Source organism: Haematobia irritans, chromosome 5, assembly GCF_050003625.1.
Source record: "Haematobia irritans isolate KBUSLIRL chromosome 5, ASM5000362v1, whole genome shotgun sequence".
In the NCBI taxonomy this organism is placed as follows: Eukaryota; Metazoa; Arthropoda; class Insecta; order Diptera; family Muscidae; genus Haematobia; species Haematobia irritans.
This window is the reverse complement of record NC_134401.1, coordinates 110,040,749-110,054,870: the sequence shown is the minus strand read 5'-3', so window position 1 is coordinate 110,054,870 and position 14,122 is coordinate 110,040,749. Positions and strand designations below refer to the sequence as shown.

The 14,122-nt window shown below is 28.3% G+C and overlaps 2 protein-coding genes across 4 annotated transcripts in view; one reads left to right on the top strand and one right to left on the bottom strand.

Annotated features, from left to right (window-relative positions):
* The window catches only part of Rpp25 (ribonuclease P protein subunit Rpp25), a 172,306-nt gene that overhangs the window by 3,653 nt on the left and 154,531 nt on the right, over positions 1-14,122 (top strand). The gene's annotated exons all lie outside the window — the stretch shown is intronic.
* The window catches only part of Tdc1 (Tyrosine decarboxylase 1), a 30,039-nt gene that overhangs the window by 4,608 nt on the left and 11,309 nt on the right, over positions 1-14,122 (bottom strand). The window contains exons 2-5 of one of the 2 annotated variants that reach the window (XM_075310377.1): positions 8,311-8,495; positions 5,670-6,592; positions 5,470-5,609; positions 2,867-3,219 (exon numbers count right to left, since the gene is read on the bottom strand). In XM_075310377.1, coding sequence (XP_075166492.1) covers positions 2,867-3,219; positions 5,470-5,609; positions 5,670-6,592; positions 8,311-8,495 — 1,601 coding nt within the window. Of the gene's footprint in view, positions 1-1,727; positions 3,220-5,469; positions 5,610-5,669; positions 6,593-8,310; positions 8,496-14,122 lie in introns of those variants that run through there. The other variant, XM_075310378.1, reaches the window with a different exon arrangement.

Sequence of the window (14,122 nt, the reverse complement as noted above, 5' to 3'; positions counted from 1 at the left end):
TTTTACGTATAGGTCCCACATAAACCGACCCCCAGATTTGGCTTTGCGGAGCCTTTTAGAGAAGCAAATTTCATTCCATCCGGTTGAAATTTGTACGTGGTGTTAGTATATGGCCTCTAACAACCATGCAAAAATTGGTCCATATCGATCCATAATTATATATAGCCCCCATATAAAATGATACCCAGATTTGACCTCCGGAGTCTCTTGGAGGAGGAAAATTCCTCCGATCCGGTTGAAATTTGGTACATTGTGCTAGTGCTATGGCCTATAGTTACATATATATATAGCCCCCAGATAAACCTATCCCCAATCACACAAAATTTTGTCCATATCGGTTCATAATTGTATATAGCATCTTATAAAGCGACCCCCATATCTCAATTCGGCTCTCTAATTACCGCGCAAAACTTAATATCGGTTGGTAATTATTTGTACACTTCCCTATATACCATATACCGGGTCAAGAATTGAATTATACGTATTTAATCTGTTTTTATTGTCTAATATATACCATATATGGTAGGTTAAAGTGGCAGCCCGATTAAGATTCAGGCTCACTTAGACTATTCAGTCCATTGTGATACCACATTAACTAAAAGTACCTATTATATATGGGCACTTCTAGTTTTAACCATATATGGTCTAACTTACAATTTAGAGGACAATGTAAGGAAGTTTTAAGATGACAAGGTCATCGGCAAGTATTACCACAACCCAAGTAATTCGATTGTGGATGACAGTCTTTAGTAGAAGTTTCTACTCAATCCATTGTGGAGGGTATATAAGATTCGGCCTGGCCGAATTTACGGCCGTATATACTTGTTTATGTTGTATTATTTACCTTTCCTTGTTCTTAGACAAAAGTTACGACATTCTACTTGTAATTTTAAAATGGCGCTAGATATAATTATTTCAATTGTGATCTGTGTCGTAATTTTCCTAAGTTTTGGTATCAAATTCACAAATCAGACCCTTAACTATTACTATATGGCTAATAAATATATGTCTTAGACCCAGGTTCCGAAATTTGGAATCGCACAATATTCGTTTGACGATATGTTCATATTCCTAAAGCATACCAACTTAAAATTTTGCATGATAAGTGTCTTCAATAAGAAGTTCAAATGGAATTTTTATTTAAGTCCCTGTGTATCTCGCTTTTAGATTTGGAAACATTTATTTATTCATAACCCTCAATTCACAAATCAATTTGACACAAGGGGATTCCCCGGGTTACCCCGTAAACCTGTACATATCGATTCAGATTTAGATATATTTCCCATATAAACATACATTGTGGCTGATATGTTATGCAACCAACTTCAGTTTATTATGATTTCTAAACCGCTCATCTTACAATTGACAGATTTATTCCTGTGACCTCTCATTTTATAGTGTACAAGCTTACAAAAGCGTTTGATCCATTGCATTCAGAAATAATAAACATATTCGTGATGGAATTCAATGTCATTTCTTTATATTAGGCTGGAAATCCACCACAGCATAAAATATATCGATACTAAAATTCATTTTGTCAAAGATCATGTCGAAAAAACGAACATTGATTGCGTTTATGGTCCAATGATGGTTGCAGATGACAGATGACAAAACCACCAATAACAACAATCATGGACAAATTCCGAATTTCGATTGGCGTTGAAATCGATTGAGGAAAGGTCTAATTTTTATATTTTTTCATCTAAAAAAGCATAACACCAAATGTGTGCAGTGGAGGCAATAATACTATGAAAATGTGTATATTTAATTATTTTTAAATTATAATTTTATAACTTCCACATTAAAACAAAACCTGAAAGAATATGAAAAATTGTAACAAAATTCTTAATAATATGGATAAAATTTTCAATGTAGAGCGTCCCGAAGGAGAGTTGATTATTTGTTCGGTAATCAGTCCAGTGGACGTGGACTCGAATACAACCAACTAAAATTTCAAAAAGTCAACCTTTCCAAATTTCGAAAAAGAAGTCGTGCCATAAAAATATATTATTGTTTATTTTACTACAACATTTTTTTCATTCAAACGAGGAATTGCACAATACAAAAAAAAAAAAACAAATTCGAAATTGTCAGATTATTATACTTAAAACACATAAATAAATATCATAAGAATAATGTAAATAAAAATAATAAATAAGTTTGATATGAGATAAAAATGAGATACATATTACAACTAAATGAAATGTTGGCTATTCGAGTTAAAGATACATTAAAATTACATACAAAGAACATACACATATAATCAAACTTACATACAATACATCGTACATGCGAACATTTCTAAATAGGTATATTATTAGATATGGTCGAATTTTAACTATAGTCAAACTAAAAATAATATTTGTTTCATAAGCTTAAAAGAATTAGTTATTGAAATAGATTCATATTAATGTGGAGAAAGTTGATTGCTTCTTGTGGCGATTTTCTATACCTTTTCCGAGAATTCCCTCTTGGTCAATAATATTTATATAAAATGATCATCACCCTTGTTGGGTTCCATGGAATGGCATCTAGTTAAAATCCCCATCCTATTGCAGGGGGTATACAAATTGCCTAAAATATTTGTTTTATTGTCAATGACGTCTTCAATCTTATTTGATTATTTTTTTTAATGCAACCTTTGAAAAAATCTTTAAAATACTATAAATTATTTCATTATTGAATAATTCGACCATCCCTAAAATACCACTATATGTTATTAAACATATGTAATACTATATAAGACAAGGAATTCATTTAATACTATTTTGGGAAGCGAAAAGAGAATTACAATTGCCCTACAATGGAACATTTAATATTCCCTTTTCGCTTTCTTTCTCTCTCACAGTCTCCCTCAATTGCTTGCCTCATCTGTATCAACATCCTGTATGTCCTTCAGTTTATTTAGTTGATTTTCAGCTGTAGCCTTTAGGAAACTTTGCATCATGGCATTATTGTCCACTACCAATATGGGTGTACAACCATCCTTAAGATGTTCACTTTGTGATTCGTACATTTCACGCGATATACTGCGGGTAAATGAGAAACGTAGTGACTTTGTACGGGTGAGCTTCTTCTTGATTGGTGGTTTGCCTGTGATAGGTTGAGGTTCGGATAAGGTTTTCTCTTTTTCTGGTGTGGGTGGAAGTGATGCAATTTCCATGGTTGCATCCCTTAGGATATCTTCGGCGAATGATTTGATTTCTGTCCAGGCATCAACTGTAAAAGAAAAATGAAAAAAAAAATGGAAATTTGATAAAATTCAATGAGGATTTATTTTGGATATATTAACCTTAAACTCTTCAAAAACATTACAAATCTATGAGGGACCACATTTTAGAGAATATTTTCTATAAAAATAAAATTTTGACAAAATTTTCTATAGAAACTAAATTTTGACCAAATTTTCTATACAAATAAAATATTGACAAAATTTTCTATAGAAATAAAATTTTGGAAAAATATTCCAATGTAAAAGAAAATTTGAACAATTTTCTATAAAAATAAAATTTTGACAGAATTTTCTATAAAAATAAAATATTGACAAAATTTTCTATAGAAATAAAATTTTGACAAAATTTTCTATAGAAACAAAATTTTGACAAAATTTTCTATAGAAATAAAATTTTGACAAAATTTTCTATAGAAATAAATTTTTTACAAAATTTTCTATTGAAATAAATTTTTGACAAAATTTTCTATAGAAATAAAATGTTGACAAAGTTATCTATAGAAATAAAATGTTGAAAAAATTTTCTATAGAAATACAATTTTGAGAAAATTTTCTATAGAAATAAAATTTTGACAAAATTTTCTATAGAAATAAAATAAAATAGGAAATAAAAATTTTATTTCTATAGAAAATTAGAAATAAAATTTGGACAAAATTTTCTATAGAAATAAAATTTTGACAGAATTTTCTATAGAAATAAAATTTTGACAAAATTTTCTATAGAAATAAAATTTTGACAAAATTTTCTATAGAAATAAAATTTTGACAAAATTTTCTATAGAAATAAAATTTTGACAAAATTTTCTATAGAAATAAAATTTTGACAAAATTTTCTATAGAAATAAAATTTTGACAAAATTTTCTATAGAAATAAAATTTTGACAAAATTTTGTATAGAAATAGATTTTTTACAAAATTTACTATAGAAATAAAATTTTGACAAAATTTTCTATATAAATAAAATTTTGACAGAATTTTCTATAGAAATAAAATTTTGACAAAATATTCTATAGAAATTAAATTTTGACAAAATATTCTATAGAAATTAAATTTTGAGAAATGTTTCTATAGAAATAAAATTTGGACAAAATTTTCTATAGAAATAAAATGTTGACAAAATTTTCTATAGAAATACAATTTTGAGAAAATTTTCTATAGAAATAAAATTTTGACAACATTTTCTATAGAAATAAAATACAATAAGAAATAAAAATTTTATTTCTATAGAAAATTAGAAATAAAATTTTGACAAAATTTTCTATAGAAATAAAATTTTGACAAAATTTTCTATAGAAATAAAATTTTGACAAAATTTTCTATAGAAATAGATTTTTTACAAAATTTACTATAGAAATAAAATTTTGACAAAATTTTCTATAGAAATAAAATTTTGACAAAATTTACTATAGAAATAAAATTTTGACAAAATTTTCTATAGAAATAAAATGTTGACAAAATTTTCTATAGAAATAAAATTTTGACAAAATTTTCTATAGAAATAAAATTTTGACAACATTTTCTATAGAAATAAAATTTTGACAACATTTTCTATAGAAATAAAATTTTGAGAAATGTTTCTATATAAATAAAATTTTGACAGAATTTTCTATAGAAATAAAATTTTGACAAAATATTCTATAGAAATTAAATTTTGAGAAATGTTTCTATAGAAATTAAATTTTGAGAAATGTTTCTATAGAAATAAAATTTGGACAAAATTTTCTATAGAAATAAAATGTTGACAAAATTTTCTATAGAAATAAAATTTTCTATTCAGCCAACTTGAAATGTCAGGAGAATAGGGCCCACCGGTCGGTAAAAAAATCTGCCGGGTTTCCATGACTTATTTCCAAGACAATCATCCAAACTATTCAGATGTCTGGTATTTTAAAAGTGGTGAAAATATGAGCCGGGAATCTAACACAATCTGGGTCAATTCAATTAAATGTCCTACAATTATTGTTGCATACACACAACAAATTAATTTAATGTCTCGGAAACGAATTTTGTTTGTTTTAATGTTTTAAGACTGTTTCCATCAGGCGTAACAAAGTTCGCTGGGGGCAAACGTGACAAAGATTTATTTTGCCTCAACGAGATGACTTTAACAAGAAAAGGAAACTTAGTTGTTCTAAAATTTCGTTTCATAGGAAAGAATTTTTTTTGTAAGCTTTTTTATTAGGTCAATATTGTTTCAATGTTTTTGTTCCCCCATATCGAAATAATAGTTAACTTACCCACTTCCTTTTCAGTGGCATGTTCATAAGTCACACAAAACCGTATGACATATTTTCCATTTACCATTGAGGGTATCATATGCATTTTTCCTGAATGATTAATTTGGGCCAATAACTCTTGATTATAGGTATCTGCAGCTCTGTAAAGAAATAAGGAACTTAAAAAATATTGTCTTCCATCATCTCCCCGACAGACTTACCTCATACGGAAACAGACCAAACCCAAATAAACATCATTTCTTACTTCGAAACGTTCATCTTTGCGCACTAACATTTCGAATTTCTTTGCCAAGGCCATGTGATTTCGAATATAAGCTTGTAGGCCTGTAATGCCATACGATCTGAAGACAAACCATAATTTCAGAGCACGAAAACGGCGACTTAGCGGTATGCCATAATGACGATAGTCAATAGCCTTATCGTGTTCATGTTGTAGATACAAGGGATTCACATTTAGAGCTGTCTTAAGACTCATCACATCTTTCACCCACATGGCTGAGGCATCGAAATTGGTTAGAAGCAATTTATTGGGATTTGTATTAAACGAATCGGCATACTCTAAACCCTCGGAAAATTTTCTCATTTCTGGCAATATGAACGAATTGCCAGCATAGGCGCCATCAACATGGAACCATATGCTTGGTACTTCTTTACAAACTTTTCCTATTTCAACTAAATTATCGAAAGCACAGGCTCCTGTGGTACCCACAGTGGCGACAACAAAAAATGGTGTTAGTCCAGCATTGGCATCATTTTGTATGGCCTGACGTAATAAATCCACACGCATGCGCCCTCTTTCATCCGCCTCGATAATGCGTAATTTTACCAAAGCCATTTTGGCCGCTTTCTCTACCGAAGAGTGAGCCTCTTTGCTAGCATAGGCAATCAACTGGGGCAGGAAGACACTTTCATGGATTTCCGATGTGATACCTTTTAATTTGTATATGGCTCTAGAACGAGCCGTTATCATACACACCAGTGTACATTCTGAAGCTGAACCTTGTAGGGCTCCACCTCCTCTGCTGCCAGGGACATCGGTAATAAATGCTTTAGGCAAACCCAAGGCTTTGCCATACCAATCCAGGACAATGGTCTCTAATTCTGTTGCAGCGGGGCAAGATGCCTGCAAGAAAAAAAGCACACACACACAAGATATTAAACTGATAATAATTAATGATCGCTTTGACGAGGGTACAAATACGTGGGAGTGCCCGACTTAGGCACACCAAAAAATTAAAAAAAAAATTAAACGAAATTTTAGACAAATGAAGTTTGTATTTGTTTGCTAAAATTGTTTCTTTCACGTTGAGCAAAATTCGTAGGTAACCAATGTAACATAGCAACGGGTACACTAAAAAAATATTGTCATGAGGCCAAAGATTTCATTCCTTTAAAATACGAATGCCAATTTTTCTCAGCATAGAAGACGAATTTCTCTGCTACAAAGTCTGTTTCTTTGTCCAAACGGGGAGCCACCGTGGTGCAATGGTTAGCATGCCCGCCTTGCATACACAAGGTCGTGGGTTCGATTCCTGCTACGACCGAACACCAAAAAGTTTTTCAGCGGTGGATTATCCCACCTCAGTAATGCTGGTGACATTTCTGAGGGTTTCAAAGCTTCTCTAAGTGGTTTCACTGGAATGTGGAACGCCGTTCGGACTCGGCTATAAAAAGGAGGTCCCTTGTCATTGAGCTTAACATGGAATCGGGCAGCACTCAGTGATAAGAGAGAAGTTCACCACTGTGGTATCACAATGGACTGAATAGTCTAAGTGAGCCTGATACATCGGGCTGCCACATAACCTAACCTAACCTTTGTCCAAACGTCGATGAACATGAAGTCGTTTTCCCCTTATATTTAGATGATTCGACGTAAATTTTTTTTTTACACGAAAGAAAGATTGACTTCATTAATTCTTCAAAATTAATTAAATCGTATTTAAATTTGTTGACTTTTTGTATCTTCACTATAAATAAAAAAGCGTTTAAAAATAGGATATGCTTTTTATCACTTTATTTTAAAGACTTTTTTATTTAAAACTTATCATAATTTCTACTTGCAGCCGAGTTTGAATGTAGAAATTGAATTTTTCAATCACAAGTTTTTAAAGTATTTTGATAGCACACCAAGAAAAAACTAAACAAACGACTGAATTAAAATTTGTTTCCTAGTACAAAGTATGCAAAACCCAATATTAAAAGAGAATTGTGACTTAAAAGTGTTCCTACTTCAATTATCCGCTTCTTTGGCTCGGAATTAATACCAAAAAACGTGAGCGTAAAGACAAAACCTTTGGAACAGGGCATCCTTTTTTAAGGTGTTCCATAAAAAGAGACTTATTTGCCTTTAAAGAGACAACATCGTCGATCTAAAATTTTTTTCGGAGTCAAGAATTTTTTTTGTGAACTAATTTTAGTGCCCACAGAAAAATAATTATGATTTAATCACGAAATTAATTGATCCAATTAAGTTTTTTAATTGAAATTGCTTAAGTCACGAAAGTAATAAATAAACCTATGGCAGATTTAATTATAAATAAAAAATAATTGATTAAAAAAAGTACTTGATTTCCTCGGAATTTTCTATTAATTTTTTATTTGGTTCAATTAAACATTTCATTGATTTTAATCGCAAAACTCAATTATTTTTTAATTGAGGCAATACATTTATTATTATTATTATTTATTTATTTATAATTATTTTACCTTCAAATGGAAACTTTTCTTGTAATTTTATTCAAAATTTCATTTTCAATCAACTTTTTAGTTGGAAAAAACTTGGAAAATTTTTAGTGTAATTTTTTCTGTTTAAATTATTTGCTAAATTTTATTCGTACATACCCATGAGAATCCAATAGATCCAATGGCACTGCTCAACATATCACCCAATATGGATGGAAAAGAATTTCCTGAGGGAAAGTATGCAAAGAATTTAGGATGATTCCAATGCACAACACCGGGCATAACTTTCGTTTCAAAGTCATCCAAGACTTTATCAAATTTTTCAGGTTTCATTGGAGCTTCATCTGTAAACAAAAGCAAATGAAAAGAAGATCAATCAATAAACGAATTGTGCGACCTTGATATGAACAAAAAAAAAAAATGAAAAAATACTGAATAAATGGAGCAATGAAAATTTTTTTAACATATATTTACACCCAATAAACAATTAACAGATTTTGTTTGCCCATACATGATTCATCTTAGGATTGTTTGTTTTTATATGCACATTCGCACGCGCAAAAAGCTATTATTTAAATATTTGGATTTATTTACTTATATATTTTCAATGTATATGAATCAATTAACGATTTTGATACAACACTATCTTCGAGTAAGAAAATATGATCGCAATCAAAAGAAACATTAGTTTTCAATGAAATAAATACACAGAGCAAAAAACTGAGTTTCACATAATATGTATGAAGTATTTTTTTCAAGATGGTATAATTGTGGCCCATAAAATGACATAAAAATCATTGTCAAACATCTCGAAAAGAATAAACGGAGCGTGTACCAGACCATACATCATTATAATGATATAGGTAGCGTTGCCAAACGTCACGTTGGGGGCGTCATACAAAATATTTCAACATCACCTGAGTGGTCCGGCTAGTGAAGGTTTGAATTCAATGGAATTCTCGTATACAAAAAGAAAATTTCATTAAAATTTTTTCATTGCCATAACGAAATCATTGAAAAAATGTTAATTAATAGTATCATTCGGTGATCGTTGTCTTTTGCCGGCTTAAAGAATTCCTTGTGCCTATTTTAACGAATTATTTCCTAGGAAAAGTAATATTACATTGAAAAGTGAAAAAGTAATAGTAACATACATGTTTGGGATGATTCTTCTCTCGATGCAGAGTTTTTATTCATGACCGACATAACTTTACTCCAAATGAAGTTCGAAAATTGTTTAGAATTTTTCTTAAGTCTTCAATTCTAAGCGGAACAAATGGGATATCCAAAACCAACAGAGGATAACCGACAAGTATTTCAAAATATTGAAATACTTTTCTTATAACTTGCTTCTTGATTTAATTTACTTTTTCTGATATTTCATTTTTATTTATTTTTATATATATTTTTTAATCTTTCTACACTTTTTGTTTTGCTCATCTGAATTGTAATCACGGTTGCCACAATTGGTAGAATTCTACCAAAAAAGGTAGAATTTTTACTGTTTGGTAGATTGGTGGAATTCTTGATTTTGTGAAACATTCTTCTCGCAACTAAGAGGTACTTTAATTCTCTACACAAATAAAAAAAAAATTTTATTATTATAGTTGTTCAACTGGGCTCTTTGGTCAGATGGTCTTTTTATGAATTAAATAAAACTAATTTATTTCATATTTTACTCAACGTTTCGTTGGTTCTTTCCAACTTCATCAGGAGCAGACATAAACAAAGGAAAACAAAGCAGACATAAACAAAGGAAAACAAAGCACAGCTTTGGCACAACATGTAAAAGAGTATGGCCACATTGCAGATTTGAAGAATGTAAAAATATTGGACAAAGAGAAGATCGAAAATAAGAGATATACACTAGAGAGCCTACGTATACAAGAGAGAATAAAAACTTGCATTAACACAAAGGAGGATAAAGACAATACAAAGCTACATTATTCAGTTGCAATAGTTTAAAGTGTTCAGTTCTGTGATATTAGTATAAGGGTTTCGCTGCAATAATTTTACTTATTATTATTAATTATTATTAAAATGTGTGTCGTGATGTCCAGTTTTATATTAATTAATAAAAAAAACGTAAAACTAATTGTAAGTAGAGCTTATTATACACATCATAGAAGAATGTAAAAATTGTGCAATTTTGTCTCTAGGATTTTCAATAAACACTCCTGATGAAGTTGGAAAGAACCAACGAAACGTTGAGTAAAATATGAAATAAATTAGTTTTATTTAATTCATAAAAAGACCATCTGACCAAAGAGCCCAGTCGAACAACTATAATAATAAAAATTAAAACGTACGGTCACAATTCTTATTAAAAAAAATTTTTATAGAAAAATTTTCTATAGAATTAAAATTTTGACAAAATTTTCTATAGAATTAAAATTTTGCAAAAATTTGCTATATAAATACAATTTTGACAAAATTTTCTATAGAATTAAAATTTTGAAAAAAATATATATATAGAAATACAATTTTGACAAAATTTGCTATAGAAATAAAATTTGACAAAATTTTTTACAAAAATAAATTTTTAACAAAATTTTCTATAGAAATAAAATTTTGAGAAAATTTTCTATAGAAACAGAATTTTGACAAAATTTTCTATAGAAATAAAATTTTACAAAATTTTCTATAAAAATACAATTTTGACAAAATTTGCTATAGAAATAACATTTTGACAAAAATTTTCTATAGAAATAAAAATTTGACAAAATTTTCTATACATATAAAATTTTGACAAATTTTTCTATAGAAATAAAATTTTACAAAATTTTCTATAAAAATACAATTTTGACAAAATTTGCTATAGAAATAACATTTTGACAAAAATTTTCTATAGAAATAAAAATTTGACAAAATTTTCTATACATATAAAATTTTGACAAAATTTTCTATAGAATAAAAATTTTGACAAAATTTTCTATAGAAACAAAATTTTGACAAAATTTTCTATAGAAATAAAATTTTGACAAAATTTTCTATAGAAATAAAATTTTGACAAAATTTTCTATAGAAATAAAATTTTGACAAAATTTTCTATAGAAACAGAAATTTTGACAAAATTTTCTATAGAAATAAAATTTTGACAAAATTTTCTATAGAAATAGAAATTTTGACAAAATTTTCTATAAAAATAAAATTTTGACAAAATTTTCCATAGAAATAAAATTTTGACAAAATTTTCTATAGAAATAAAATTTTGACAACATTTTCAATAGAAATAAAATTTTGACAAAATTTTCTATAGAAACAGAAATTTTGACAAAATTTTCTATAGAAATAAAATTTTGACAAAATTTTCTATAGAAATAAAATTTTGACAAAATTTTCTATAGAAACAGAGATTTTGACAAAATTTTCTATAGAAATAAAATTTTGACAAAATTTTCTATAGAAACAAAATTTTGACAAAATTTTCTATAGAAATAAAATTTTGACAAAATTTTCTATAGAAATAAAATTTTGACAAAATTTTCTATAGAAACAGAAATTTTGACAAAATTTTCTATAGAAATAAAATTTTGACAAAATTTTCTATAGAAATAAAATTTTGACAAAATTTTCTATAGAAACAGAAATTTTGACAAAATTTTCTATAGAAATAAAATTTTGACAAAATTTTCTATAGAAACAAAATTTTGACAAAATTTTCTATAGAAATAAAATTTTGACAAAATTTTCTATAGAAATAAAATGTTGACAAAATTTTCTATAGAAATGAAATTTTGACAAAATTTTCTATAGAAACAGAAATTTTGACAAAATTTTCTATAGAAATAAAATTTTGACAAAATTTTCTATAGAAACAGAAATTTTGACAAAATTTTCTATAGAAATAAAATTTTGACAAAATTTTCTATAGAAATAAAATTTTGACAAAATTTTCTATAGAAACAAAATTTTGACAAAATTTTCTATAGAAATAAAATTTTGACAAAATTTTCTATAGAAATAAAATGTTGACAAAATTTTCTATAGAAATGAAATTTTGACAAAATTTTCTATAGAAACAGAAATTTTGACAAAATTTTCTATAGAAATAAAATTTTGACAAAATTTTCTATAGAAACAGAAATTTTGACAAAATTTTCTATAGAAATAAAATTTTGACAAAATTTTCTATAGAAATAAAATTTTGACAAAATTTTCTATAGAAATAAAATTTTGACCAAATTTTCTATAGAAACAGAAATTTTGACAAAATTTTCTATAGAAATAAAATTTTGACAAAACTTTCTATAGAAACAAAATTTTGTCAAAATTTTCTATAGAAATAAAATTTTGACAAAATTTTCTATAGAAATAAAATGTTGACAAAATTTTCTATAGAAATAAAATTTTGACAAAATTTTCTATAGAAATAAAATTTGAGAAAATTTTCTATAGAAATAAAATTTTGACAAAATTTTCTATAGAAATAACATTTTGACAAAATCAAAGCAATAAGAAATATTATTTTAATAAAATTTTCTATAGAAATAAAATTTTTATTGTTGTTGTGATTTCAGCTTAAAACAAAAGGGTTGGCTAAACTACAAGAGTAGCTTGACCAATAGAGGAAAAGTATGTTTGTCAAATTTATTTGGGAATTTTTTTATTTTGGCAGATTTGTGGTAAATTGTTCTTCAAATTTTGGTAGATTTTTTTGGCACGATTGGCAACCGTGATTGTAATGACAGATATATGAAACAAATATATAGACATCCGTTGGACTCAAACAAATGAATCTCAATGTTAAAATAAAATGTGCAGTAATTCAATAGAAAAGTATGACATAGTTTATTCATTTATTTCAATTCAACTACGATTTCTTCTTCCTGTGTATTAATTAGCAAGTGATTTCAATTTAGCATTTGGTTACCAATGGTCAGATATTGTAGGTACACATTTTTTTGTTTAAATAAAAAAATACAAACAATTTCATGTACAGGTGGGTTAATGAGATTATCTATCTTGGGGATTTTTTGTTTGGCCATTGATTTCAAAGATTTCGTTTCTATTTTTGTATGTTTTGTTTATTTTAGGTAGCAAAAATGTACTGTTAAATATCACGAGTATGCTCCAATGAAATTGAAAGTAGCATGTATGGTGGGTTTTTGGTATATATTTTCTGTGTGACAGGTGTTTACATCTTTCGATGTCAATAACATGTTCTTGTACTTTTCCCACGTAAGTTTTTGCTATTAATTGAGATCACACTGATAAAGATAAAGAAAGAGAAAATAAAAAATACACACAGAATTACGATTTAAGGTACGTTCAAGCCAGTATTAACATCGAGTTATCCAAATTTGTTTAAATACACTTCAAAAATACTAACTACTAAAATTCAAAGATTTTAACCTTCCCTTAAGGATAGTTTTGTTAATATAATATGTTGGCTGATAAGTCCCCGGTCTAACAAAGAAAAACACTTTTTTTTGTCAAAATTCGTTTTTATCAGGGATCCGGAGCGGTCCATTTTTTTCGCTCCGCTCCGCTCCCGCTCCGGAGAAAAAAAAATCGCTCCGCTCCTCGCTCCGCTCCGAGAAAAAAAAAATCGCTCCGCTCCGCTCCACGCTCCGCTCCGCTCCTCTTCGAGAAAAATCGGGCGGTACATATATATGAGAGCTATATCTAAATCTGAACCGATTTGGATGAAATTTTGCAGACTTGAAGGGCGATGAAAAAGATTACCTTTTGCCGAATTTGGCGACGATCCGTTTGAAAAAAAGCACAGCGTGACCCCATTTGTCGAAATCGGGCGATACATATATATGGGAGCTATATCTAAATTTGATCCGATTTCTTCCAAATTCAATAGTGTTCGTCGTTGTGCCCAAAAACTCCCTGTACCAAATTTCATCAAAATCGGTTAATAATTGCCACCGGAATCCTGTGAACAACAAATACATGGACAGACGGACGGACGGACACCAAGCGCTAGATCGACTCAGGAGGTGATTCTGAGTCGATCGGT